The sequence below is a fragment of the Halictus rubicundus genome, chromosome 13 (genome assembly GCF_050948215.1).
Source record: "Halictus rubicundus isolate RS-2024b chromosome 13, iyHalRubi1_principal, whole genome shotgun sequence".
In the NCBI taxonomy this organism is placed as follows: Eukaryota; Metazoa; Arthropoda; class Insecta; order Hymenoptera; family Halictidae; genus Halictus; species Halictus rubicundus.
Window position 1 is genome coordinate 7,934,395 of NC_135161.1, and position 26,110 is coordinate 7,960,504.

At 47.5% G+C, this 26,110-nt stretch overlaps 1 protein-coding gene across 3 annotated transcripts in view; it reads right to left on the bottom strand.

The window, feature by feature from the left end:
• Positions 1–26,110, bottom strand: part of Chm (lysine acetyltransferase chameau) — a 50,904-nt gene that overhangs the window by 16,028 nt on the left and 8,766 nt on the right. For 2 of the 3 annotated variants that reach the window (XM_076799767.1, XM_076799768.1), the window contains exon 10: positions 957–1,050. The exons of the other annotated variant lie outside the window; for it this stretch is intronic. In XM_076799767.1, the coding sequence (XP_076655882.1) occupies positions 957–1,050 (94 nt within the window). The remainder of the gene's footprint in view (positions 1–956; positions 1,051–26,110) is intronic. 3 annotated transcript variants of the gene reach the window in all.

A 26,110-nucleotide genomic window follows, 5' to 3' on the forward strand; every position in this document is an offset into this window, starting at 1 on the left:
AAAATTGTCGATTATTTTTATAAACACGCCGCACCATGATACCCCATGGATTTTCGATTGTATTTTGATCTGGGGAGCAGGCCATTTCAACGCATTGATATCAGACGTTTCAAACCATGCTGTAGTTTGTCGGCTTTTGTGAATCGGAGCATTGTCTTACCGATAAGTCCATGGAACGCGATCGTTTGCACGAATGAACGGCGATAAATGATTTTGAAGTATTCCAATATACTCCGCGCTGTTCATTCTTGCAGTTGGAAAAGCTAAGCTGTGCTTTCCACCGGCGCAGAATGCGCCCCGCACCATAAGCGTGCCTGCACCAAAATTGCGCTTCTACAGGGTCATCCGTTTTTAAACGGCCAAACGTCAACCAGCTACAGAGGACCCCAAATGGAACAACTTTCACCCCTAACACTTCGTTTGATTCGAAGTTATTTCATTCAGTCTCCACGGCGTGCCCCATGTCAAAAGAACCAAGATCCAAAGGTCATACAAAAAAGTTGACTGAATAAAAAAGACACCCCTATTTATTTTGAACCAAACAAAGGAAAAATCATCAAGATACATAATTGCAGTCCTAATATATTTAATCTTAAGTGAACGCAAAAAAGTGACGGGTTTTTGCAATTATCTAAAAATCAAGACCGAATCAAAAAAAGTGTTAGGGGTGAAAGTTGTTCCATTTGGGGTACTCTATAGCTGGTTGTCGTTTGGCCGTTTAAAAACGGATGACCCTGTGTATGCACACAACTTCAATCAATTTCATCTGGAATCCATTATTTCCAATCCTCTTTCGCACCGTACGGTTTTCCGAATTATTTCCTTACAGGTCGAAAATGTGACAAATATTAGCGGTGCTATAGTTATGCTCCACAGGGTATGCCAGCGGAGAAGGTGTTTCTGGGAGAGCGAAACGATCGGAGAAAAGGAAATTCAGCAGGGACATGTCTACTCACTGAAATCGATCAGGAGGCGGCCGTACCCCTGTCGCTGATAAGGCGGAAGCGTCAGAATGCAGGACACGTTGTAATTCAGGAAAGAGTTCTTTTCCTGGAACAGAAAGCGAGGTCGGGCTCTGAGTTATCTGTCTGGTACGTCGCCGCTGATAAAACGGCCCTAACAGTTTTCGGCGACAGTTCTCGAACCGAGGCGCGTCGCCGATTCACACCGCCGCGACGCACCTCCGTGCACCTGACCTTCGACGGTTCTTTTCGTCGGAGTTTCAAGGCGTCGCGGACGTCATCGTCGTCGACGACGACGATCGCGCAGCCTACACGGTGGCACGGAAAACCGGACGAGTGCCCGTTAGGGTGGACCTTATTTTTCGACCATCTGATTTTTTTTATGCGACCCCCTAGATCTGTTCCAGATCCAAAAAAAAAAAAAATAAGTTCTGCAGAAGAAGAACTCAATTGGACAACAGGAAAGGGTGTCGCAATCGGTTTGAAGTTTGAAAATTTCAGTAATTTCCCTTTAATTTTACGTGCAACTCAAATTTTATGTTTTAATGATAAGAGTTACTGTTATAGCATAAAAATATCATCTTTTGGTTGTATAATAAGAAATTTTACTTGAAAGTTTCAACAATATTGTGAATATTTTGGTTTATTACATTACGGAGTAGAGCTATGAGCGCGCCAAACGGTCGCCAACAGGCCCGAATATTCAACTTTTTAAAAAATTTCAAAATAGTTGGCCTGAAATTAATAAAAATAATTACATCCCGGGAACGCACGACGATTACGTTCTGAAACATATTAATGATATACAAAAAAAAATCGAAATTTTTAAAAATTACACAAAAATGAGTCACCCAAGAGATGACTACAAAGAACTTTTAGAATTAGCAATAATTTTTCTTGGGGGGATTCCTTTGGGTGGCATTTCATTCAAAATGCCTGGCGCATTTCACCATGCGAGGTGGATGGCTAAAATAATATACACTTTAAAAATATTTATTTTTCGAAACGAATTTCCTCTCAACCAGGAAGAGTATAGTAGCATTAGAGATACATGTGTATTTCTAATTAACATTTATATTGAGCCGCGGATTTTGACCCCAATGGCTGCTATGGCGGCACGTGTAGATCTAGAATTCATCAAAAATATAATTCATTACAAAAATGTTAACGAAGAAATAAGCGATGTGGCATTAAAAAAAATTGTGAACCATTTATGGTACTTGTCACCGGAGAATGCGGCGCTATCGTTTTTTGATAAAAAAGTTTCAGTAGAAACAAAAAGATCGATGGTGCAAGCACTACAAAATGTAAACAATAATAATAATTATAAGAGATACATGACAACGACTATAGAAATTAAAAATCTTGCGAATTTGGAAATACAACATTTCGTATCATCTGAATCAAATAATTTTTTCAAACGGTTCAATATAAATTCAGATTTTCTTTTAATTGATCCAGCACTATGGGAAACTAATAATAATTATTTCTCTGCCGCTACTGCGGGCCCTTACTTATCGACTCACTGTATTGAGCGGGAAGATTTAAATCAATTAAGGAGCGCACTCCTTACATATATTCTTATAATTTTCTTTATGGAGCGAAAGTATAGGATGGAGCGAGAGAAGCGTGACTTTCGAGCGGGTTTCTGGAGCGTGGCGTCGTCTTCGTCTTCGTCTTCGTCGTCGTCGTCGCTCGATCGGTTAAATATAGAGTGCCGTCACCGTGACGAGCTAGCGCGCGTCAATTTCTTCTCGGGAGCGTGTTTCTCGGAGCGACGCGTCGCGTCCTCGCATGGTGGGCGTACACCTAAGCGTATCGCGGTCGCGAGATTAGATAAATTTCGCGTGAAATTACATCGGGATCCCTGGGTCCCGAGCAGTTTTTTGGGAACCAGGCCGTTCCGTTTTATCGCCCTCTCTCGTCCGCCCATCCGAAACGGTGCTCTTCCAAAAATGGTCGACATACGTGTCTCCATAGACAAAACTTGTGTCCACAGTTGTTGCGTCCATGTTTATTCAGACATTCGCGACCGGCAAATTTTTTCCGTTTCTAATACCGAGTACTTACCGGCGAAAATAATGAAATTCTGAAGCTGGTTGCCGCAAACTTGTGTCGCTGAAGCAAGGATTAATTAATAATTTAAATTTAAGTCCAATCCCATTGATGCGACTGATGTTGCCGCATTCGGAAACAAAAATTGCAGGACGTGAATTCGTTACGTGTTAATACGTTAGCTGTCGGTGAGATTATTTCATAATTTTTAAAAGTCTACAGATTTTTTAGTGGGTCCTACAACAGATACTATACTTTCAGCAGCCTCAGCAACGCTATCTAATAATCTCGTTTGGGATTATAAAAGACGATTTCTAAGCTTCCTTTTGGTGCAGCATCATTATTGAAAATCCTATTAACACATTCGCACCGGATTACACATACATGCGTTTATAGATTCTTCCCTCTTCTCAGGTCGGAAATTTTAATAATTCTTGTGAGACTGATAAAGTAATGAAAAAACATTTTTTGAGTCCGGAATTTTTTTGACATATATGTTAACATTAGATTTTCGTGACCCGTCAAAATGACGGGTTCTAATATTTTTCATTTTAAATTATTAAGATTCTAAGGATGCATACGTGAGATATTATTTAGGAAATTTATTTCTTTGGGTATACATTATTTTGAATATATTGCTAAAAATGTGGGTAGCATGATCTTGTTATTCTTATAAAGTAATGCGGAATAGTCACTTTTAGTACTCCGTAAACCTAGTGTTAAGTCTTCAAATACAAGAAAAAAATTTTATATAATTTTGTAAATGATTTTTTGCAGCCTGATGGAATTCATTTTAAAAATGTTGATCTGCTGGCGTGCACGACTATGGCCCCAGTATAGAGTATTATTATTTTGGTCGGGCAAAAATTCACAGAATGATGGACCTCCGAAGTGGGTGGTTTCAAAAATAGCATTCTCTTCGTAAAAGAAACATTCAAAATTGAGGAAAAAATCAACCAACCTTATTTATTCTAGTCTACACTGGGGCCATAGTCATACTTCTTCTAAGGATAATTCTTTTTTTTCAGACGTTGCAGTGAACCATAATCGTGCACGCCAGAGATGGAAATTTTCAAAATGACTTCCATGAGGCTCCAAAAAAAAATGCCTAATCATTTACAAAATTATATAAAAATTTCGTCAGGTATTTGAAGACTTAAGATATATGTTAAAATATTACGGACTCAAAAAATGGTTTTTCGTTACATTATCAAACCCGTAAAAATTATTAAAATTTCCGACCCGGAAAAATGTAGTGCCCCTTTAAAATGAACAGATAAAACGAGATAAATAACTCGATTTAGCTATGTTATAAATTATAACTCAGCTGATCTTTATGCAAAATTAAAATTTTTGATGTGAATTACAACAAATTGGAGTGAAATAGAAATTTATTTCCTTCCTCGATATGTGTAATAGGTTGAAAATAGTATAACAGTATCTTTCAATTTTTCCAACACTTCTACTGTTCTAAATTACACCTACTAATTTTTGCCATAAATGCATAAAATCCGCTGTCTAGTTCTAATGGACGTCTCAACAGTTACACGAATGAATCGGTTAAAAGATTCCTACAATCAATATTTTTTTGTTTAAATTTAATCCCAACAAATTTTTCAATTCATTGAAAAAATCCAAAAATCATTTTCATAGCAAAATGTATCGAAAATAGCGTTGTCGAAGCGAATTCGCTCAAGCACCGTGTCAGAAAGGTATGTTAACAGGCTTCCGGTGGTTGTTACGCACAAGCTATGTATTTTCGGACACGATCGATCCTCGATCCACGATTGTCCGCGCGCGTCACGGGATACGAATAAAGAAACTTAACGACGAATTAATAGGACCACGCGCGATCTGCTTTCGGTGCAAGCCGCTTCATGGGACGAGCGTAAATGGAGTTATTAATCGCGCGATGGCCGGAGCGGTTCTTCGTGGTTATTAAACCGATCCGCGAGCAAATTGCGGAGTCGCCTTTACGAAACTATATCGAAGCACGCGATACGCCGCCAGGGGAATGAAACGGATCGCCCGGGGGGATTTTCAAATTTCTTCTTTTTCCGATTTCGAATGATTATCGGCAACGGCGTAATCGCGCGTTCGGCCGTTACGGTGCTTCCGTTGCCATGATTTATCCGTTCGCTGGGCGTCCTATCGAAATCCGGTTACCGGTTCGATCGATCGATCATCGGCTATCGATATCCCGGAGGCAGATCGGAGCCGCGTTCCAATATCGAACGCGAGATCGATCGCCTTTACGAGCCGAGACTCCGTAGATTGTCGATAAGGTAGAGCGACCAGGTTACCGACAAAAATAGGCGAAAAATATTATATGAGAATATTGTTCGCTGGGAAAGGGCTCGTTCGAAAGAGGAAGGTTCAATCTAGCGCGCGCTGGTCATGAACTGACGAGATTATGCAGATATTTGGTAACATAAGCGTTAGAAGTAGGCCAAAAATTGACGAGCGCATGCCGTGGAATCCGAGCATTTTTATGCCATTGGATGAGTTTTCTGGATGAAATCGAGAGAAAATATCTCCGGCTACAAATTGAGCTATATTTTGTCTGGATTCTCTGCGAAACAAATCGAAAAACTTGAAGCACGTTTCTGGCAAGTCAGAATTCGTAATAATACAGAGGAAAACATGTGACAAGTTTAGTCACAGACTTAAGACCAGTCGGATCAAGACCAATCTCGCGTTTTTCTCGGGGGCCTGGGCAGGAACGGGCCCCGGTACAACTCGGACACCCGGTATTTCCGGCCACGGGCGGCGGAGCTTGTTGCTAACTGGCGAGTGGGGCAGCAACGGTTCGAAGGACACACGAGCAAGAGTCCTCTCGAGCGTGTTTGCGCGTGCACGCGCGTTTCTGTTCTACACCGATGGTGGAAGGAAAAGAGGAGCCGCCGCAGGAGGAACCGATCGTTCGAATCCGCGGCTCTCTCGGAGAGCCCGACCGGAGAGGAAAAGTCTCGAGAGTTGCCGACGCTCTCGAACGCGGCGAAGAAATTTGTCCCTCGTCGCGCGATTTTTGCAGCAACCGCTCGGCGACGAAGGATGGTCTCGAGCGGAACCGAGGGAGAGGAACGAGGCGACGGGCCCGACGAGCCGGCCCGAGCGAGAAGAGAGGAGGAGAGGAGAATCTGGGCCCCGCGACGTCCTTGGGCCACTAGTCTCCGCTCCGCTCAGGGACGTCTCGACGTCCCCACCTGGCGCGATCACCAAGAAAGGCCCCTCGGCGCTTTGCTTTTCCTCGTCGATTTCTTTCTTTCTTTCTTTCATCGACATCCTCTAAGGTGTCCCATCGGTATCCTCTCGATATTCGACGTGTCCACCGGAGAGGAATTCGGAAAACGGCCATCGACGTCCAGCGACGTTTCCGCAGATATAGTCGCTCGGAATCGATGACCTGGCCTCTCTCGACGCTGTTCTCGTCTCCTCTCGGCCGTGGTTTAACGATCGCGGTAGCCAGCGGCAACCGAGTCGCGCGACAAACGCATCGATCGACTCTCGATTTCGACGGAGCCGAAGGAATGCCCCACGGGGCAACCTCTCTATCCCGTACGATGCTCTGTATCCTCGAAATGCGTGTAACCACCTTGCTCGGGCACGGTGTAACGCACGGTGGGCGGGCCCTCCGAGTAGGCGTGGCTTCGTTGCTCTCCGCGGAGCCTGAACAGAGCTCCTGCGACAAACTGTGCTCCTAACGCTTCCACGAGGACTAACTTTGTTCCTTGATCTTAGGGTTAGCTCTGGACACTCGAGCGCGGATTCTGAGGCGCCAGTAAAAGTTGCTGTACCGTTACGCAAAATATTGTTTATATTATCGGATCAGGTAATAAAGTGTAAGTATTGTGCGAGGTGTTGTACGGTCGGGGATAATCTTAAGCGGACACTGACAAAATCGCACAACCTTTTTAAAATTGGTCCAGATGACTTGAACTTTTTTTTAGATGTGTTGGGCCGACTAGGTTTCTAGACAATGAGTAAACGAACATTTCTTTAGATTGCAACTAGCTGGAATGATGAAAGAATGATAAGCATCAATATGGTTAGACTGCAGATATTTATGCAAGAATACAAGTCTGTACCGGCTTGTGAAGAAGTGGAGTTGCATAAAAATTGATTTCTCCTCTTAATAATTTCAGTAGGTTGTGAATAATGTACAAGGTGTATAAAAATTGTATGTCACGACCACCGTAGCGTGATCCTACACCTCTGGATCGGTGTAGATCTATTCAAAAAATGCACCGCAAAATTGACCTTGACCATGAAAATCAAGGTGAAAGTGTCGAAAAATCTTTTTTTATTGCATCGTATAGTACTCATCGCTCAAACTTTCCGACACTTTGACTTTCAAGGTCAAGGTCAAGGTCAATTTTGTGGTGTACTGTTTTGTCAGATCTCCATCGATCGAGTGGTCTAGAATCACGCTGTGGTGGTCGTGACATACAATTTTTATACACCCTGTACTCCCACATCTATTTTTTGCTTAATTTACTCATTTTCGCCAGAAACGCATAAAATGCTCGTTCAGTCCCATTAGACTCGATTCCGACGATCGTAGCGTACACGGTGGGAACGTTCCGGGCCCGATCGGGCGTGTTCCCGCGTCCGTGATCGATCGTAAAAGGTTCAGGCAATCGGTCGGCATCCTTTTCCGCGTACCGTCGCGCCATCCGCCGCGCGAGGCGACGATAGCAGCATCGGAACGAGGCCGAGCATCGGCGAGTACATATTCTCCGCCAGGCATCCATCGTATACATATCCTCGAGCGCTCATAAACACGTCGCGTCGTCGCCCGGGTCGACGCGCGACGCGACGCGGCGCGGCGCGACGTCGGCGTGCAAAAGCCTCGCGTAGGTGAACGAACGAACGTCTGCACGGCTGCGCGCGAATAAAATAATTGTCTCCGGCTGTTTCTCCTTCCGAACACCTCTCTTTCGTCATTGATCCGTCGTTAGAATTTCAGCTCGGCCCACCATCACCCTCTCCACCCCCCCACCCCCAACCCCGCTCGATCGCGTTCCAAGAGAACGGAAACCGAACAAAGCGTTCGAAAGAGCGAGGCGAATTTTTGGAGGACCCGGTACTTATATCTCTAGGTTCGGGGCGACAAAGAAGAGGGTTGTGTCCTCGGGGTTCACTGTCAAGGGCAAAGCGTTTGAAAAAGCGAAAATTTTTGGAGGACCGGTACCTATATCTCTAGGTTCGGGGGGACAAAGAAGAGGGTTGTGTCCCCGGGGTTCAGTGTCAAGGACAAAGCGTGCGAAAAAGGGAGGCGAATTTTTGGAGGACCGGTACCTATATCTCTAGGTTCGGGGGAGGGCAACAAAGAAGAAGAGGGTTGTGTCCTCGGGGTTCAGTGTCAAGGGCAAAGCGTTCGAAACAGGGAGCAGAATTTTTGGAGGACCGGTACCTATATCTCTAGGTTCGGGGGGACAAAGAAGAGGGATGTGTCCCCGGGGTTCAGTGTCAAGGGCAAAGCGTTCGAAAAAGCGAGGCGAATTTTTGGAGGACCGGTACCTATATCTCTAGGTTCGGGGGGACAAAGAAGAGGGTTGTGTCCTCGGGGTTCAGTGTCAAGGACAAAGCTTTCGAAAAAGCGAGAATTTTTGGAGGACCGGTCGCTATATCTCTAGGTTCGGGGGAGGGCAACAAAGAAGAAGAGGGTTGTGTCCTCGGGGTTCAGTGTCAAGGGCAAAGCGTTCGAAACAGGGAGCAGAATTTTTGGAGGACCGGTACCTATATCTCTAGGTTCGGTGGAGGGCAACAAAGAAGAGGGTTGTGTCCTCGGGGTTCAGTGTCAAGGACAAAGCGTTCGAAAAAGGGAGGCTAATTTTTTGGGGGACCGGTACGTACATCTCTAGGTTCGGGGGGCGGGGGGTGGTGGGGGGACAAAGAAGAGGGTTGTGTCCTCGGGGTTCACTGTCAAGGGCAAAGCGTTTGAAAAAGCGAAAATTTTTGGAGGACCGGTACCTATATCTCTAGGTTCGGGGGGACAAAGAAGAGGGTTGTGTCCCCGGGGTTCAGTGTCAAGGACAAAGCGTGCGAAAAAGGGAGGCGAATTTTTGGAGGACCGGTACCTATATCTCTAGGTTCGGGGGAAGGCAACAAAGAAGAAGAGGGTTGTATCCTCGGGGTTCAATGTCAAGGGCAAAGCGTTCGAAACAGGGAGCAGAATTTTTGGAGGACCGGTACCTATATCTCTAGGTTCGGGGGGACAAAGAAGAGGGATGTGTCCCCGGGGTTCAGTGTCAAGGGCAAAGCGTTCGAAAAAGCGAGGCGAATTTTTGGAGGACCGGTACCTATATCTCTAGGTTCGGGGGGACAAAGAAGAGGGTTGTGTCCTCGGGGTTCAGTGTCAAGGACAAAGCTTTCGAAAAAGCGAGAATTTTTGGAGGACCGGTCGCTATATCTCTAGGTTCGGGGGAGGGCAACAAAGAAGAAGAGGGTTGTGTCCTCGGGGTTCAGTGTCAAGGGCAAAGCGTTCGAAACAGGGAGCAGAATTTTTGGAGGACCGGTACCTATATCTCTAGGTTCGGTGGAGGGCAACAAAGAAGAGGGTTGTGTCCTCGGGGTTCAGTGTCAAGGACAAAGCGTTCGAAAAAGGGAGGCTAATTTTTTGGGGGACCGGTACGTACATCTCTAGGTTCGGGGGGCGGGGGGTGGTGGGGGGACAAAGAAGAGGGTTGTGTCCTCGGGGTTCACTGTCAAGGGCAAAGCGTTTGAAAAAGCGAAAATTTTTGGAGGACCGGTACCTATATCTCTAGGTTCGGGGGGACAAAGAAGAGGGTTGTGTCCCCGGGGTTCAGTGTCAAGGACAAAGCGTGCGAAAAAGGGAGGCGAATTTTTGGAGGACCGGTACCTATATCTCTAGGTTCGGGGGAGGGCAACAAAGAAGAAGAGGGTTGTGTCCTCGGGGTTCAGTGTCAAGGGCAAAGCGTTCGAAACAGGGAGCAGAATTTTTGGAGGACCGGTACCTATATCTCTAGGTTCGGGGGGACAAAGAAGAGGGATGTGTCCCCGGGGTTCAGTGTCAAGGGCAAAGCGTTCGAAAAAGCGAGGCGAATTTTTGGAGGACCGGTACCTATATCTCTAGGTTCGGGGGGACAAAGAAGAGGGTTGTGTCCTCGGGGTTCAGTGTCAAGGACAAAGCTTTCGAAAAAGCGAGAATTTTTGGAGGACCGGTCGCTATATCTTTAGGTTCGGGGGAGGGCAACAAAGAAGAAGAGGGTTGTGTCCTCGGGGTTCAGTGTCAAGGGCAAAGCGTTCGAAACAGGGAGCAGAATTTTTGGAGGACCGGTACCTATATCTCTAGGTTCGGTGGAGGGCAACAAAGAAGAGGGTTGTGTCCTCGGGGTTCAGTGTCAAGGACAAAGCGTTCGAAAAAGGGAGGCTAATTTTTTGGGGGACCGGTACGTACATCTCTAGGTTCGGGGGGCGGTTGGTGGTGGGGGGACAAAGAAGAGGGTTGTGTCCTCGGGGTTCACTGTCAAGGGCAAAGCGTTTGAAAAAGCGAAAATTTTTGGAGGACCCGGTACCTATATCTCTAGGTTCGGGGGGCTGAGGGTGGTGGGGGGACAAAGAAGAGGGTTGTGTCCCCGGGGTTCAGTGTCAAGGCGAGCACACAGAAAGTTCGGTGTTGCGAGCGTATGTACCCCACGTGGTCGGCCCGGCCGGCCGGCGACACTGAAGGCCATTGTGCTCGCCGCGAGCCGAGCGGAAAGTTCGAAAAGTATGCGAATAAAACCGTAATCGAAGCGTTCGACATTGCCCGCGAAGCCCGGGAGCGTGCGTTCGAGACCGTGGCCTCTCGACGGCGGCCTCTTGTGTTCGCCGGATATCGAGTTCCAGCGTGCATACGGACGTTCGATGTTCGACTTTGTCTCGAGAAGACCGACCGACCGACCGGCAGCAAGACCGTGCGGAGGATCGGACCTGAGGAATGTCGAGCGACCGGATCGGCCGATTCGAGGCACGCTCGGCTCGCGGGATTCCTGGATGAAGCCGCGACCGAACGCGACGACGATCGCTCTCTGCGCTCGCGGTGTGAGCGCCGCTTAAAGGTTATACAGCTCCTCGCGACGGTCACTTCTATATTTAGATGCACCGAGTTTCCTCCTCCACTTTCTTTATACCGAACAAAGCGTTCCTCTTGACATACGGGGTGTCCGACGAGTTTCCTACCACCCTGCTGCCCGCCCGGTCGACCCGTCTGTCTCTCGAGAGGAACTTCTCCTCACAGCAGCCTCTCATCGAGGGTGTACCGTACTATAGTGTAGAGATTGCCGAGCATCTACCGAGTAGCGCAAGGAGACTAGGCTGCTAGTTCCAATTACAGCGAATTCCCGCTATAAGTCACTTGCGCGGTTCTGGCGAGAGACATTTAGACGAAATCCGAAGTTTTCGACGAACGTTGCATTTGAAATGCACGCTGGAATCGCATATGTCGCTACAGTGAGTTCTCGATACATGTCCACTACACGGGTCTGTCCAGGGACAGATATCGGCTAGAAGATACTATTCTTTGATACACTGAGGAACGTAGAAAAGATGACCGAGGTTACTCGAAGCTTTGAGGCCTCTCACGGGATATAACCCACGGCAGTGGGGATAGTTCTAGGACTTTTATCGGCTAGATCTTTCGGACATATATCGAGAAAGAACTGTACTTATACGCCGCGATGCGTACTTTGGGTTTTCCTTTCTGTGCACTGTAATTTGGTGGCAACGGGACTTCGGAACATTAAGCTTTAATGTACGAACGACAATAAATAATTTTTTGAGAATTTCTCACCCAAGGAAAATAGTATAAATTTAAAGTTTTCTCAACCTATGGGTTCGAGAAGCTTGGGTGTGCCAGAGTCACTCAACTTTGATTTTGTGTGATTTTTTGGGTGATCGGTGAACGTGTTAATTACCTCTAGTCTCGTCCACTAGATCGACAGATGGCACGCGTTAACGATCGAGAGGAACTATGGTCGAACGAACGAGTAGTATTCCACTCGTTATTCGAGCAATGCCCAAGTCTACTCGGTGGGCAACGCGTGGGACCGACGCGATGCCCGGCCAATGAAACGAGGGCGCAGTTGCGCTAATTGAATTATATCTAATTTAATTACACATGAATTCCATGGTAACTCGATTACGGTGCAATTGAATCGGAGATCCGACTTACGAGTTGCAAAGTAAGCGTGCTCGAATCGAACACTACTTTGCGATTATAATTCACGGAGCGATCCAATTGGCGATTCTACGCGAATGCGGGCGACCTGCTTCTTTCGCGCGTCCGTGCGCGTTGTCGGGGACACTCGGGACCGATCGGAGAGACTGTGCCAACGAGCGATACCGATCGCGGCTCCCCGGGAACGAAATAGGAAAGCGAAAAGAACTCGCCCCTCGGAATTCCTGGCTGCGCGTCCAGACGAAGGGCGCGTCTCGAGGGACGCTGTAAATTTATCAATGGCGGGTACTCGAGGACTCGAGGGTCGAAACAGGACCGCCGCGCAGATTATCCCGCAGCCCAAAGAGAAATTGTCACGGTCCCTCGATCGGTTTCCGCCCCTTCGTCCCTGTCGCGGAAATTCCGCCGCGAACTTATTAGCGGACTGCGGAGTTCATGCATTCATGGCGAAAGACGACTTGGTGCGAATTAAAACAATCTGAGGACGTCGGTATAGAGGGCTTACTCTATATATGTCCCAATGCCTAGATGATAAAAGTCCCAGAACTATCCCCACGACTGTGGGGTATACCCCGCGAGGAGCCACGAACCAAGGTCTCCAGTTGTTCTTTTCTACTTTCGACGTGGATCACAGAATAGTACAGTGAATTCGCGATATATGTCACCGAGGTATGGATGATAAATGTCGCGGAATTATCCCCACTGCCGCGGAGTATACCCCATGAGGAACCACGAACCGAAGTTTGCAGCTGTTTTTTCTACTTTCGACGTGGATCACAGAATAGTACAGTGAATTCGCGATATACGTCACCGAGGTATGGATGATAAATGTCGCGGAATTATCCCCACTGCCGCGGAGTATACCCCATGAGGAACCACGAACCGAAGTCTGCAGCTGTTTTTTCTACTTTCGACGAGGATCACAGAATAGTACAGTGAATTCGCGTTATATGTCACCTAAGTATGGATGATAAATGTCGCGGAATTATCCCCACTGCCGCGGAGTATACCCCATGAGGAACCACGAACCGAAGTCTGCAGCTGTTTTTTCTACTTTCGACGAGGATCACAGAATAGTACAGTGAATTCGCGTTATATGTCACCTAAGTATGGATGATAAATGTCGCGGAATTATCCCTACTGCCGCGGAGTATACCCCATGAGGAACCACGAACCGAAGTCTGCAGCTGTTTTTTCTACTTTCGACGTGGATCACAGAATAGTACAGTGAATTCGCGATATATGTCGCCGAGGTCTGGATGAGACTTTACAGCCTCCTCGTTAGTGTCACCGCTTGACACCGCTTTCAGTGTCAGAGCGAGAGATATCGGTGCTCGGCCGACCACTCGAGACAACGTTATGGGACCCATGAACTCTCAGCCAGCCCAAGAACAATATCAAGGCAAATGGGTGCTCAATGCCCTCAATACGTCGCAAGCTGCCCCGAGCCATCGTCTTATATCGAAGGAAAATTGACGTTACCGATGTAACAATAATCTCTTGATGATTTAGACCGTTTGAGATATTCCTCAGAGTCAGTACGGCACACTGATGACGAGGGTTTAACTTCAAGTACGGCGCGCCCGTCCACGACTTTGTCTCTCAGGGACGGCGCGCCTGGCCGCGAATAGCAGAAAAGCCACTATACTGGTGTACCGTTGCTTTCTGATGCTTTCCACGGAAAGCCACTATAATGGCGTACCGTTCAAACTGATGCTTTCCGCGGAAAAGCCACTATAGTGGTTCGAACCATTAAAACTGATGCTTTCCACGGAAAAGCCACTATAGTGGTTCGAACCATTCAAACTGATGCTTTCCACGGAAAAGCCACTATAGTGGTTCGAACCGTTCCATCTGACGCTTTCCACGGAAAAGCCACTATAGTGGTTCGAACCGTTCAAACTGATGCTTTCCACGGAAAGCCACTGTAGTGGCGTACCGTTCAAACTGATACTTTCCACGGAAGAGCCACTATAGTGGTGTGAACCTTTCAAACTGATGCTTTCCACGGAAACCACTACAGTGGCATACAGTACTTAAGAGGTTAATAGGCTTCCGATTGATAAAGTGTTAATCTTCTCCCATTCCCCGATCACCTTCCCCTCGGAGAGGAGCGTGCTCGTGGTTCGAGGACCCCCTGTAGATTCGCATTCTAGGGGTCCGTGCAGAATAGAAGAAATACCGCGAGGGGCCCCCGATGCTCGGATATCGTTGGCACGGAGGAGGCGGTCCTCGATATTTCGGGGCCAATCGCAGACCTAACAGAAGGATAGACCCTCCGAAAATCTCGAGAAGCCTATCTCTCTCTCACTCTTTCTCTCTCTCTCTCTCTCTCTCTCTCTCTCTCTCTCTCTCTCTCTCTCTCTCTCTCTCTCTCTTGGACCCAGCCAGGCCCGAGAACGATGCGAAACGCGGCACAGTAGGTGCATCGCTCGTTGCACCGAATAAACGCAGACTTCGATCGACTTCCAGTCGAGCCACCGGAATGCGAAGCAACTGGATTAATGTAAACCCAGCTTAACCTTTCGCCGACAACGGCACGCGATACTGACCCCTGGCGAACATTTAAAAATTGATAACACGGGGTCGTGTTACTAGACACGATGCATTTTCATACTTCGTTATCTACTTTCGTCAAATTACTTTCTCTACTTTCTTTTGTAAAATAATTTAGTGAAATAGTTTATACAATCGTATAATAGTTTAGACAATCTAAACCAGGATTCCTGTATTTCAAGAATCTGAATCATAAAATATGATATTTCCAGTCAACAATCTGAAACGCGAAATATATTTTATTTTAATAATCCGGCATAAAATGAAATACTTATATCGAATACGAATCAGTATTTTCAGCAAGAATATTTAAAAAACTACAAGATGAAATCCGAATATCTTCAATATTCTTCAAATAGAATACTATTTTGGAATACTATTTTCAAAAACTTATCGCATCAAATACAATATATTTATATTTTCGAAGTTGTACGCATACTTCAAAATAAATAGTATTGTTTACTATTTACGATTTTACGACGATTTTAGGGACGCAATCTGTTAATGATTTGGACCAGAGCTGGGCAAAATAGTATTCTATATCTAGAATATTTTACTCAACTCTGGTCCAAATCGCTAACAAATTACGTCCCTAAAATCGTACAAGGTCGCTCGTACAGGAACAAACGCGACGATCGCCTGCCGTCCTCGAAGGGTCAAGGGACGGAGATCCGATCGGAAGTGCATCTCGCGAAAGAACCTACTCGCAGACGGAGTGCATGGTCTTCCGGGACGATCCGGTACCGGATCGTTCCGGGACGCTCTTCCTGGAAGGAGGCTGGAAATGACCGGGGAAGCCCTGTCGCGGTCTTCCCACGCGAATCCTGGACACTCCTACCGTAGGATTTCGCGATGCCGGCGAACAATAGGCTTTTGTGCATTCGCGTCGCGTCGCGTCGCGTCGCGTCTCGTCTCGTCGCGGTCGAAGGGAAACCTCTCTCCGGCCGTGAGAGAGAGTCGATACATCGGATCGATGGTAACCGGGGGACCGGTGACCGGCGGCTAGGCGGCTAGGCGGCTAGGCGTCGCGCATCGTGTGTCCGTTAATTCCGTGTCGTAGACAAAACGCGATCGATGGGTTCGCGTTTTAATCCCATCCGCGCTGCGCTAGAACACAGAGGTTACCATAGCCACGTTCCCCGTGCCGGTGGTGGTCGGCCTCTCGTAGTCGAGGGGCGCGCGCGCGCGAGAGAAAGAGGGAGAGAAAGAGAGAGAGAGAGAGAGAGAGAGAGAGAGAGAGAGAGAGAGAGATGACGGACAAGCCGGGTACGGGCGGCCCGAGAGGGCTGCGGCGAATTAATAACGAAATCGAGTTTTACGATCGGCAGCGGCGGCTCCGGACGCGCGCACACACCTCTCCCGTTTCTCGTTTCACCCCTTACAGCGCGATCTCGGGGGAGGGAGGTCGGGAGCGCCCGGAGAGAAAGAGAAGAGAGGTCAAGGTCCGCGCGAAAGGAATCGAGCAGCCCTCTCGGCCGCCTATTCCCCGAGAGCTTCGAGAGCGCGGTCTCCCGTGCGTCGAGGCACCGTCGTCTATTCCGTCTCGGAAGGGCGTCGAACTCCCTCTCTCCCTCTCTCTCTCTCTCGTCGTTCGCTCGGGCTACCGCATGTACGTATAGAAACTCCTGTTCGCTTCTCCTGCTCGCTCGCTCGCTCCCAGCCAGGAAGCTTGGCAGCCACGTGGATTTTTCGTGGCCGCGAGGAATCGCGCGCGGACAGAAGCGACGAAGGTGTGCGAGAAGGGAAACTGGAAACCGGCGTGGAGCGGTGCAAAGCGGTGCAGAGCGGTGCAGAGTTCTCCTCGGTGGTGTACGCTTGCTTTTGCGGCTCTCTGTCACGGGAGACACCGGGACGCGGATAACGACGGCATTCGTGGTCGAGCAGAAACGAGAGAGAGAGAGAGAGAGAGGAGACACGCTCCAACCCGCGGCGAACGAAGGGCCGTGGTGCCAGGGCTAGACGATACCCTACCCCAACTTCTAGGGAGAGAGAGAGAGCCCGTGTATTCGGCGGGATTTGCTCGTGTGAACAGGACTGTCTGGCATCGATCGCTCGCTCTCGCCCGGTCTCGCCGCGTCGAGCTTTTCCAGGGAGGAGCGGGAGGACCGGGGAGGATCGGGGAGGGGCCCAGGGGAAGTTGGAACGGGTCGACGCGGGTCTGGCCGCGGGTACGGCTGCGGAGGAGCAGAGACCAGGGTTGGGCGAGCCTACCCCAACCTCTTCTCCAAGAGGCCGCCGCGTATCGTATCGACGACCTCTACTACTACTACTACTATTACTACTACTACTACTACTACTACTACTATTACTAGTGCTAGTACTACTACTACTACTACGCGTACTCGTCCTCGTACTCCGCGTTACTCTACGTCATCCCTTTCCTTTTCTACCCCCCCTCAAAGCTCTCTCCCCGACCGCACCGACGTCTCCAACTCCTGCTCTCTTCCACCCTCGCAATCCCTTTCGCGCCAACCCCCAAACCCTCGCAGCCCCGTCTACGGGATATTTTTAAGGAAAATTGACCGACCCTCTGACTGCCTTTCTTGCTTCGCAGTCTCCTCTCTTTGTCCGCCACGCCTGTCTTCCTCCCCTTCTTTCTTTCTTTCTTTCTTTCTTTTTCGCTGCATCGCACCGGGGGATGGAAACCCGTTTCTTATTTCGAACGAATTTCTGCGTACAAGAATACACGAGATCGTTTAAATTAGAATTATTTGCCTTTTTGGACAATTGTGCGCGCCCCGTAAGACGTTCCCAAAAGAAACTTCGGAAATTTGAAGTGAAGTCAATTATTTTAACTTGTTACAGAGCGTGGAATGAAAGGTTTTAATCAATTTTATACGTATACAGGGTGTTTCGTAAATGGCGGGCAAAACTTGGAATCGATTCCGAATAGAAAATTCTGTTCTCTTCTTTAGAGAAGAAAAAGAGTTATATCAACATGGGTCCGGAAATAATTAGTTTGTGAGTTATTACAGTTTTTGTGTCACAATTTTCGTCGCATCGTCTTCAAGGCTCGCTTAAAGGCATCAACAATATTTTTGAAATAATCGCCGGTCCGTTTGCTACATGTAGTGAAAACATTTTTTTTACAAAAATTGCAATTGGTCGAAATTGCAGAGAAAATACTAAAAGATGTGTTTTGCAACTTTTTTACGTGGAATTGCATTGAAAATTTAGGAAGTACGATTTGTAGGTCTGTATGAATTATACATATTTTGAGAATTTCATAAAAATCGGTCAACTACACTACAAATGTTCCAAAATGATCACATAAGGGCGAAATTCCCTAACAAGGATTAATTCTGCGACTTTCGCCCTTAAGCTTTCATCGTTAAACGTTTGTAGCTCATTGCAACCGATTTAGGTGAAATATCTAGAATATGTATAATTGATACAGATGTACAAAACGTACTTTTTAAATTTTTAATACAAGCCCGCATGAAAAAGTTGCAAAATACAACTTTCAGTACTTTCCCTGCAATTTCGACCAATTGCAATTTCAATCAAACATTTTTCTCGCGTTATGTAGGGAACCAATTGTTCTAGCTTCTCCAAAAAAATTCAAGTAGTACTGTCCAATATTGACAAAGTTATGCGATTTTTAAGAGCGTCCGAATATTAGTGGGGGTCATTGTATTGGGTTGTCCGGGAAGACAGTACATTTAAATTCCGATATACATTTATTGAATTATTATAAGTGCCATTTTGTTCCACAATCTTTCTCCATCCTTCGCGCAACTTGCGTTGTTCGGCGAAAAACTTGTAAACATGATTTTCTATGTCGACCAAACAGTTAAAGTTTTTATCATTACGGGAATTTTGTGTTGACCCAAAGAGATGAAAATCTGAGGGTGTAATGTCTGGTCAATAGGGTGAATGGGGTATAGCGCATCCCAACCAAGCACCAACAGCTTTTGGAAGAGAAAACCATCAAATGCCTATAATGCACTCTGTCTCCTTCCATATTCAAGAGCGTGTAAAACAAACAAAAATTAACGTATCCTAATAAAACTTTTTTCTAAAAATGCCTGAAATGTCACCTTTTTAGACTATGTACGCATACCATTTGTTTTCAATCGTTCTGACATGTTCAGACCTATCCTAATGCCGCCTAGAGAAAAACGGCACGAACTTTCCGGACAACCCAATACATAAAAAATTCACTGTATTTCTTGTTGAAGACCCGCAAAGACGAAGCTATCACGGATCTAGGAAAATTTTACCCATCCTCGCTCTGTTCCTGACTGGGGCACTCCCGGCCGCGAGGGTCGAACTTCTTAGACCAGGGCTGCTCAACTTCTTTTCCGCCGCGGGCCACGCGACGCTCCCACAATTCCCCCTCTCCGTTCACTCCTCTACCCCTCGAGACACCGCGAAACTCAAAATGCAAAATGAGATACACCTACGATTCTCCTTTCCCCTGTGACTGCCTAGCTTTTGGGAAGACACCGGCTGTCTGGTACACGGTGTGGTTTTTTTGTCGAAAGATAAAGGTAGGGGAAAGAGTGACAAGTGGCTCGCGAGCCACCAGTTAAGCAGTCCTGTCTTAGACGATTGCCAGCCACGAGAGGAGGCACCGCCCGTGTCCGCGGTTCTCCCGGCGAAGTTGGAAGTTCGCTCTCGGCTCGGATCTGCCCCGAAAAAGGAGAAGGAGCGGAGGTTTGTCGCGTGAAATCCAGACGGAACCGGTTCTCGGGGCCGTCGGGTCCAAGATACGGGCAACAACGGTGTCCTGTCCTGCTCCTGAAATCCTTGCCCGTTGCGCCTTCTCCCAGGACGAGAGGATCGCCCCCCCCCCACCCCAACTTCGAGCCTGTTTCTAGCGAAACCAGAATTTTGATAGCCTCCATTGACTCTCTCCGGTCATGGTCCCTCGGCCGTCTTACAACCTCCCCACCCTTTTGTAATCGAGAGGCTCCACCGAAACCGCGAGAAGGATCGAGCTGCGACGTACAGCGAACTCTCGATATATGTCAACAACACGGGTCTTGACATATATCGTCCAGGAGTCCAGAGTTTACGCTCTTCCCAATTTTTGTCAATTTTGTCGATCGCGTAAGACAGTGAATTCTCGATATATGTCATCAACACGGGTCTTGCCAGCGTCGTGTATCGTCCAGGAGACACAGCCGTGTTATGGTTACTCTCCTCGACGTCCGAAGCCTCTCGAGCTTCGTGGCCCCTCACGAGGTATATCCCGCGGTGGTGGGGATGATTCCGCGACATTTATCGTCCAGGCCTCGGCGACATATATCGAGAAATCACTGGAGTACACTTAACCATTAACGGTCCGGAAGTATTTCAAGTTTACTTCCCACCAGGTCCAGAAAAACTGTGGACTCAACATTTTTATATCAAGTGAAGAAAGGAAAATATTTATATTTTAGTGAAAATTTATTAACAAACTGAAATATAATAAACTCAACTGTGTAAAATAACGCATTGGACCCAGTAAGTAAAAGTGCCATGCTGCTTATATATGTCGGCATTGGTCCGTTTAGGGTTAAATTGTACAAACGATAAATAAATAACTTTTTGAGAATTCTTAAGCCAAGGAAAATAGTCCTAATTTAAAGTTTTCCAACCTGTGGAGGACCCCTGCCCCCTAATAGTTATACCCCGCGGTAGTGGGGATGATTCCGCGACATTTATCATCCAGGCCCCGGCGACATATATCGAGAAATCGACTGTATTAAACTTAACCCTTTGCACTCGGAGCCATCGATTCTAGACTCATAATGTCCCCTTAGAGGGGACGTCCTAGTGCAACGAGTAGAATTGTACAAACGACAAATAAATAATTTTTCGTGAATTTTTAAGCCAAGAAAAGTAGTCCTAATTTCAAGTATTCCAACCTGTGGACTCGAGGACCCGCCGGAGGTATACCCCGCGATAGTGGGGATGATTCCGCGACATTTATCATCCAGACCCCGGCGACATATATCGAGAAATCGACTGTATTAAACTTAACCCTTTGCACTCGGAGCCATCGATTCTAGACGCATAATGTCCCCTTAGAGGGGACGTCCTAGTGCAACGAGTAGAATTGTACAAACGACAAATAAATAATTTTTCGTGAATTTTTAAGCCAAGAAAAGTAGTCCTAATTTAAAGTATTCCAACCTGTGGACTCGAGGACCCCCCTGGAGGTATACCCCGCGGTAGTGGGGATGATTCCGCGACATTTATCATGCAGGCCCCGGCGACATATATCGAGAAATCGACTGTACCATGGCTCTCGGTTGCGTCATCCGCTTAATCGATCGCATGTACACCCTCAGCGAAACGGAGACGATCTAGCCTCGTGTCTCGACACCTCTTCGAACTTCGATCGTCGAAAGTTTCGGCGACGAGAGGAGGACCAAGCCGAAATTCTGCGACACAGAGGAGAGAGAGAAAGAGAGAGAGAGGGAGAGAGGGAGAATGAGGGGTTCGAGGCGAGAGAACACCTGGAAACGGGAACTCGAGACACCGCTTGCTCGGAACGCCCGGCAATTAGCTCGTCGAAGGCGAAGGTGCAGGCGAAGACTCTCTCGGAGTATGGTAGCTCGCGACCGATCGAGTCTCGTCGTTCGATCGGTGGCGACGGGAGGACTCGTCCGTCCGCTCCGCTCTGCTCCGCTCTGCTCCGCTTGCGGCGTGTCCCGAGCAAACGAGAGTACAACGTATCCTCTTACGCGGGTGCTCCAGACAGGATCCCGCTGGAATGGGACACACGCGGAGAGAGAGAGAGAGAGAGAGAGAGAGAGAGAGAGAGAGAGAGAGCCCGTCGAATACAAGCGTCAAGGAACACGACACGCATGTCGAACACCGGCACCTACACCACCAATGGTGGCCCCCTGTGTGTCTTTTCCTACTACCGCGATACGGATGAAAGAGTATCCTTTATCCTGTTAACCAGGTGGAACGAGTTCGCTCGTCGATTTTTATCCACCTGCGCGTCGTCCTACCGATTTTTACCGATCGTGGGAGAAGTCGAGGGGAGCGGAGTTTGTTTCAACGTAGCGAACGAGGAAGATGATTCGAGAAGAAGAAGAAGAAGAAGAAGAAGAGGAGGAGGAAGAGGAGGAAGGAGAAGAAGAAGTAGGTAGGAGGTGCACAGGATGATTCGATCGGAGGAGGCCGTTGGAAATCAGCAGACGGTGTATCCGTGGAGACGCGACGATCCACACCGGCGCACGGGCCTGCTCGTTTGACTAACTTCCGGTGGTGCGCCAGTTAGCCCGTCACGAACCGTTCCACTGTATATGGTCCTGAATAATGCATGCAGAAATGGAACGAGCGTACCTTCTAGGAACGAAGCGCGCCGCGCTCGAGAGGAGCGACGGAGAGCGACCTTGCGCGGCCAGACGCTGAGAGAGAGAGAGAGAGAGAGAGAGAGAGATCGCGGTTTGAAAAAAAAAAAAAAGAAATTGCGGAGAACTTGAGAAAAGGAACCACAACGGAGAAGCATCGTAGCATCGAAAGGACCCCCGAGGAACGACGAGTCCCGATACCGTCGCGTAACCTAACAAATAGGCGGGAACGTTTCTACGTCTCCGACAGCGAGAGGAGAGGAGAGGATCCTCGGCGAAGCGTGCGCCAGGCCGGATAAAAGGGAAGAATGGCCGCCGTCGATGGAGAGCAGCAGAGAGAGAGAGGATCGTCGGTGGAGATCCGTCGAGTGGAATTTCGCTTCCGGAAAAATTCTATGGCCGTTTATCCCCCAGGTTTCTCGAGTTTATTCCCGAAAACTCGAGAGAAAGAGGATTGAACGTGCCGCGCCCGGTCTTTGGATAAACGAATTCGAATATCCGAGAGAGAGAGAGAGAGAGAGAGAGAGAGAGACGCGGAGGAGAGCCCCGAGCTCTCGCGCGCTTACAGACCGGCCCACGGGTAATTCGAAGCTGAAAGACGTAAATTTAGCGAGACAGAATTGGCTCGGCCCTTTCAAAGAACGCGGAGAAGGGCCACGGTGTGCGTAACGCGTAAATAGTTGGGACCCCGAGGCGTTTATACCTCCCCGACCGCGCCGCGCAAAGATGCAAAGGATCGCGCGGCGGGGGTGCAGCAGAGAGAGAGAGAGAGAGAGACAGAGAGGGGGAGAGGGGGAGGGGAAGATCTCTTTGAGCGGAGAAATCTGATTTCGGGGATGAATTTATTTATTGTCGAATTCCTCGGGGAAAATCGTGGCACCCGATACACCGGGAATCGCCGGGAAACGACGTCGACACCGAAGACAAAGGCGAGGCGAGAACGAAGAAAAAGTTTTCACGGAAAATCGCCGACAAGAAAGACCATCTTCGCGGGGGGAGGTTCTCTCTTGCGTCCTTGAGAAATCGAGCACGCAGTGGTTCAGATTGGAAAATGACATTTCCTTAAAAAATCGATTTTACACATCAATATTTAATAATTATATACTATTTCGTAAATGTCCATCAGTCTCGAAATATTATTATATATAATGTAATGTAATATTATTATATTATTATTATATATATTATTATTATTATATAATATTATTATTTTTATGTTTATAAACAATCTGATACACAGTCAAACCTGTTTTTGTGCGGTAGATGGCATAAAAGAAACCGCACAAAAAAAGAAATATTCAAGAACTTCGTAAATAGCTATGACAAATCATTTTTTACAACATATTAAAGAAAATTTTTTGGAGAGGGACCGCATAAAAAATGCTCACTTAGAAAATATGTCAAAGATTCACGAGATAGCGAGAAAGTGCTTTTCAAACAAAATAAATAATTAAATTACACATGGAAACATTTAGAAAAAATGTAATTTCTCATTTCAAACATGGAGAAATTTTCAAAATGCACATAATTCAATGCTACTCGTCGTAGTTCAAAACGCGCATCTTCTTGTGATGAGAACATTACTAGGGCGTTATAATGCCAACACCAAGTATTATAACAATAAATTAAATATTTCAATGGCGCATAACTGTAGCACCAATGAATGTGTAATAATAATATGAATGTCAATAAAATGTTAAATTTCGAATTTAGGTTATTAAAGCGAGCAGTTTCGATAACCAGTAGGACCTCCTTTTCTATGTATTAACTCAAAAACACGATTGTTCATACTGTCAACTAGTTTTTTCAAAGTTCCTTCGGTAATATCATTCCACGCTTCAGCAATAGCAATTTTTAGCTCCGAGATGTTTGAAAATTGTCGATTATTTTTATAAACACGCCGCACCATGATACCCCATGGATTTTCGATTGTATTTTGATCTGGGGAGCAGGCCATTTCAACGCATTGATATCAGACGTTTCAAACCATGCTGTAGTTTGTCGGCTTTTGTGAATCGGAGCATTGTCTTACCGATAAGTCCATGGAACGCGATCGTTTGCACGAATGAACGGCGATAAATGATTTTGAAGTATTCCAATATACTCCGCGCTGTTCATTCTTGCAGTTGGAAAAGCTAAGCTGTGCTTTCCACCGGCGCAGAATGCGCCCCACACCATAAGCGTGCCTGCACCAAAATTGCGCTTCTACAGGGTCATCCGTTTTTAAACGGCCAAACGTCAACCAGCTACAGAGGACCCCAAATGGAACAACTTTCACCCGTAACACTTCGTTTGATTCGAAGTTATTTCATTCAGTCTCCGCGGCGTGCCCCATGTCAAAAGAACCAAGATCCAAAGGTCATACAAAAAAGTTGACTGAATAAAAAAGACACCCCTATTTATGTTGAACCAAACAAAGGAAAAATCATCAAGATACATAACTGCAGTCCTAATATATTTAATCTTAAGTGAACGCAAAAAATGACGGGTTTTTGCAATTATCTAAAAATCAAGACCGAATCAAAAAAAGTGTTAGGGGTGAAAGTTGTTCCATTTGGGGTACTCTATAGCTGGTTGTCGTTTGGCCGTTTAAAAACGGATGACCCTGTGTATGCACACAACTTCAATCAATTTCATCTGGAATCCATTATTCCCAATCCTCTTTCGCACCGTACGATTTTCCGAATTATTTCCTTACAGGTCGAAAATGTGAAAAATATTAGAGTTGCATTGTTGTGCTCCGCAGTGTATTATGTCAAGCAAACAAACTACAATTGTTCTTACGTGCCATATGATCGCGACGTTGCCGATTGTAACGGGACTCAACGAAACAAGGAATTATTCGTGCAAACGTCGAGTCTGGCCCGACACAGGACCGCGAAGGGCGAAGGCTTGCGGGTGGAAGCCGCGCCCTTCGGGAAACGCTTGTTTCGCGCAACGTTGGGAAAATGGTTCCTCCAGGACACAGGGCGCACACCCTTCACCCTTTGTACTCCAGAATTTTGTAAATTTTCCTCGGCCTCGACACAGGAGTGCAAAGGGTTAACAGTGAGATCAATGACGGTGCGCGACGTGTCCCGAAACACCGTGCAGAGGTTCGAGGGATGCAGCGGAGGCTTCTGAAGAATATGTTGCAGGCTTCCGGGAGCCTAGGGACGATCCCTTGTCCCTCGACCCTTACCCCTGACTTGTAAATTCGAGCGTTCGATCCCGTCACGGCGGCAACGGGACACGGGACTCGGTCTCCCGGGTTCCCGTCGGCAATGTTTCAGTTTGAAGGTATGCACGTATGTAGGTGCATCTCTCGAAAATCGCGGCTTCCTTTGCCGTTCTCGTTGCAAAGCGCAGCCGGAAGCTGCAAATGTTCACGCTTCAGCCGCCGCCCCCCCCCTGTCCATGGCAGATTTCTGCTTGGTTGGCTTGGAGTTGATAAGAATTCTATGGCTAGGAGGAGAGAGAGAGAGAGAGAGATAGAGAGAGAGGGGGAGAAGGAAAGTCGTCATCGAGGATACAAATTTCCAGCATCGGTTTCACCCCTTGGAGAGGCTTTCTCGTAACGGCGACCGTCCCCTCGACCGACTATGGGCGTCGAATCGTTCAAGGTCGTGGCTAGGATCGCTCAAGGTCACCGTTCCGAGACCTCTCTCTCTCTCTCTTTCTCACCCCCTGCGTTAATATAACGAGACGAGACGCGGGGGGTGGGTGGTGCGGGTTCAACGGCCGGATTGCTCAAGGTCAACGGCCGCCTCGCCGGGTCAATGGCCTCGAGGCTCAAGGCCAACGTCCGGATTATTCGAGGTCAAGCGGAGGAGACCGCAAGACGCGCGAGGAAGCGTCCGTGCACGCGGTCGATCGATCGGTTTCGCTACGGCGTCGTCGTCGTCGTCGTCGTCATCCCCTCCGCTTCTCTCCTCTTCCGCGAAGAACGCGTCCGAGAAAGATCGTTCGAAGCCGATGAAAAATAAAAAACGACTACAGTAACTCTGTCCTGTCTTCGTCCCTCGAGAGCCAAACCGAAGGATCCTACATCGTTAAAACGTCTCCGCGGAAGCGAACTC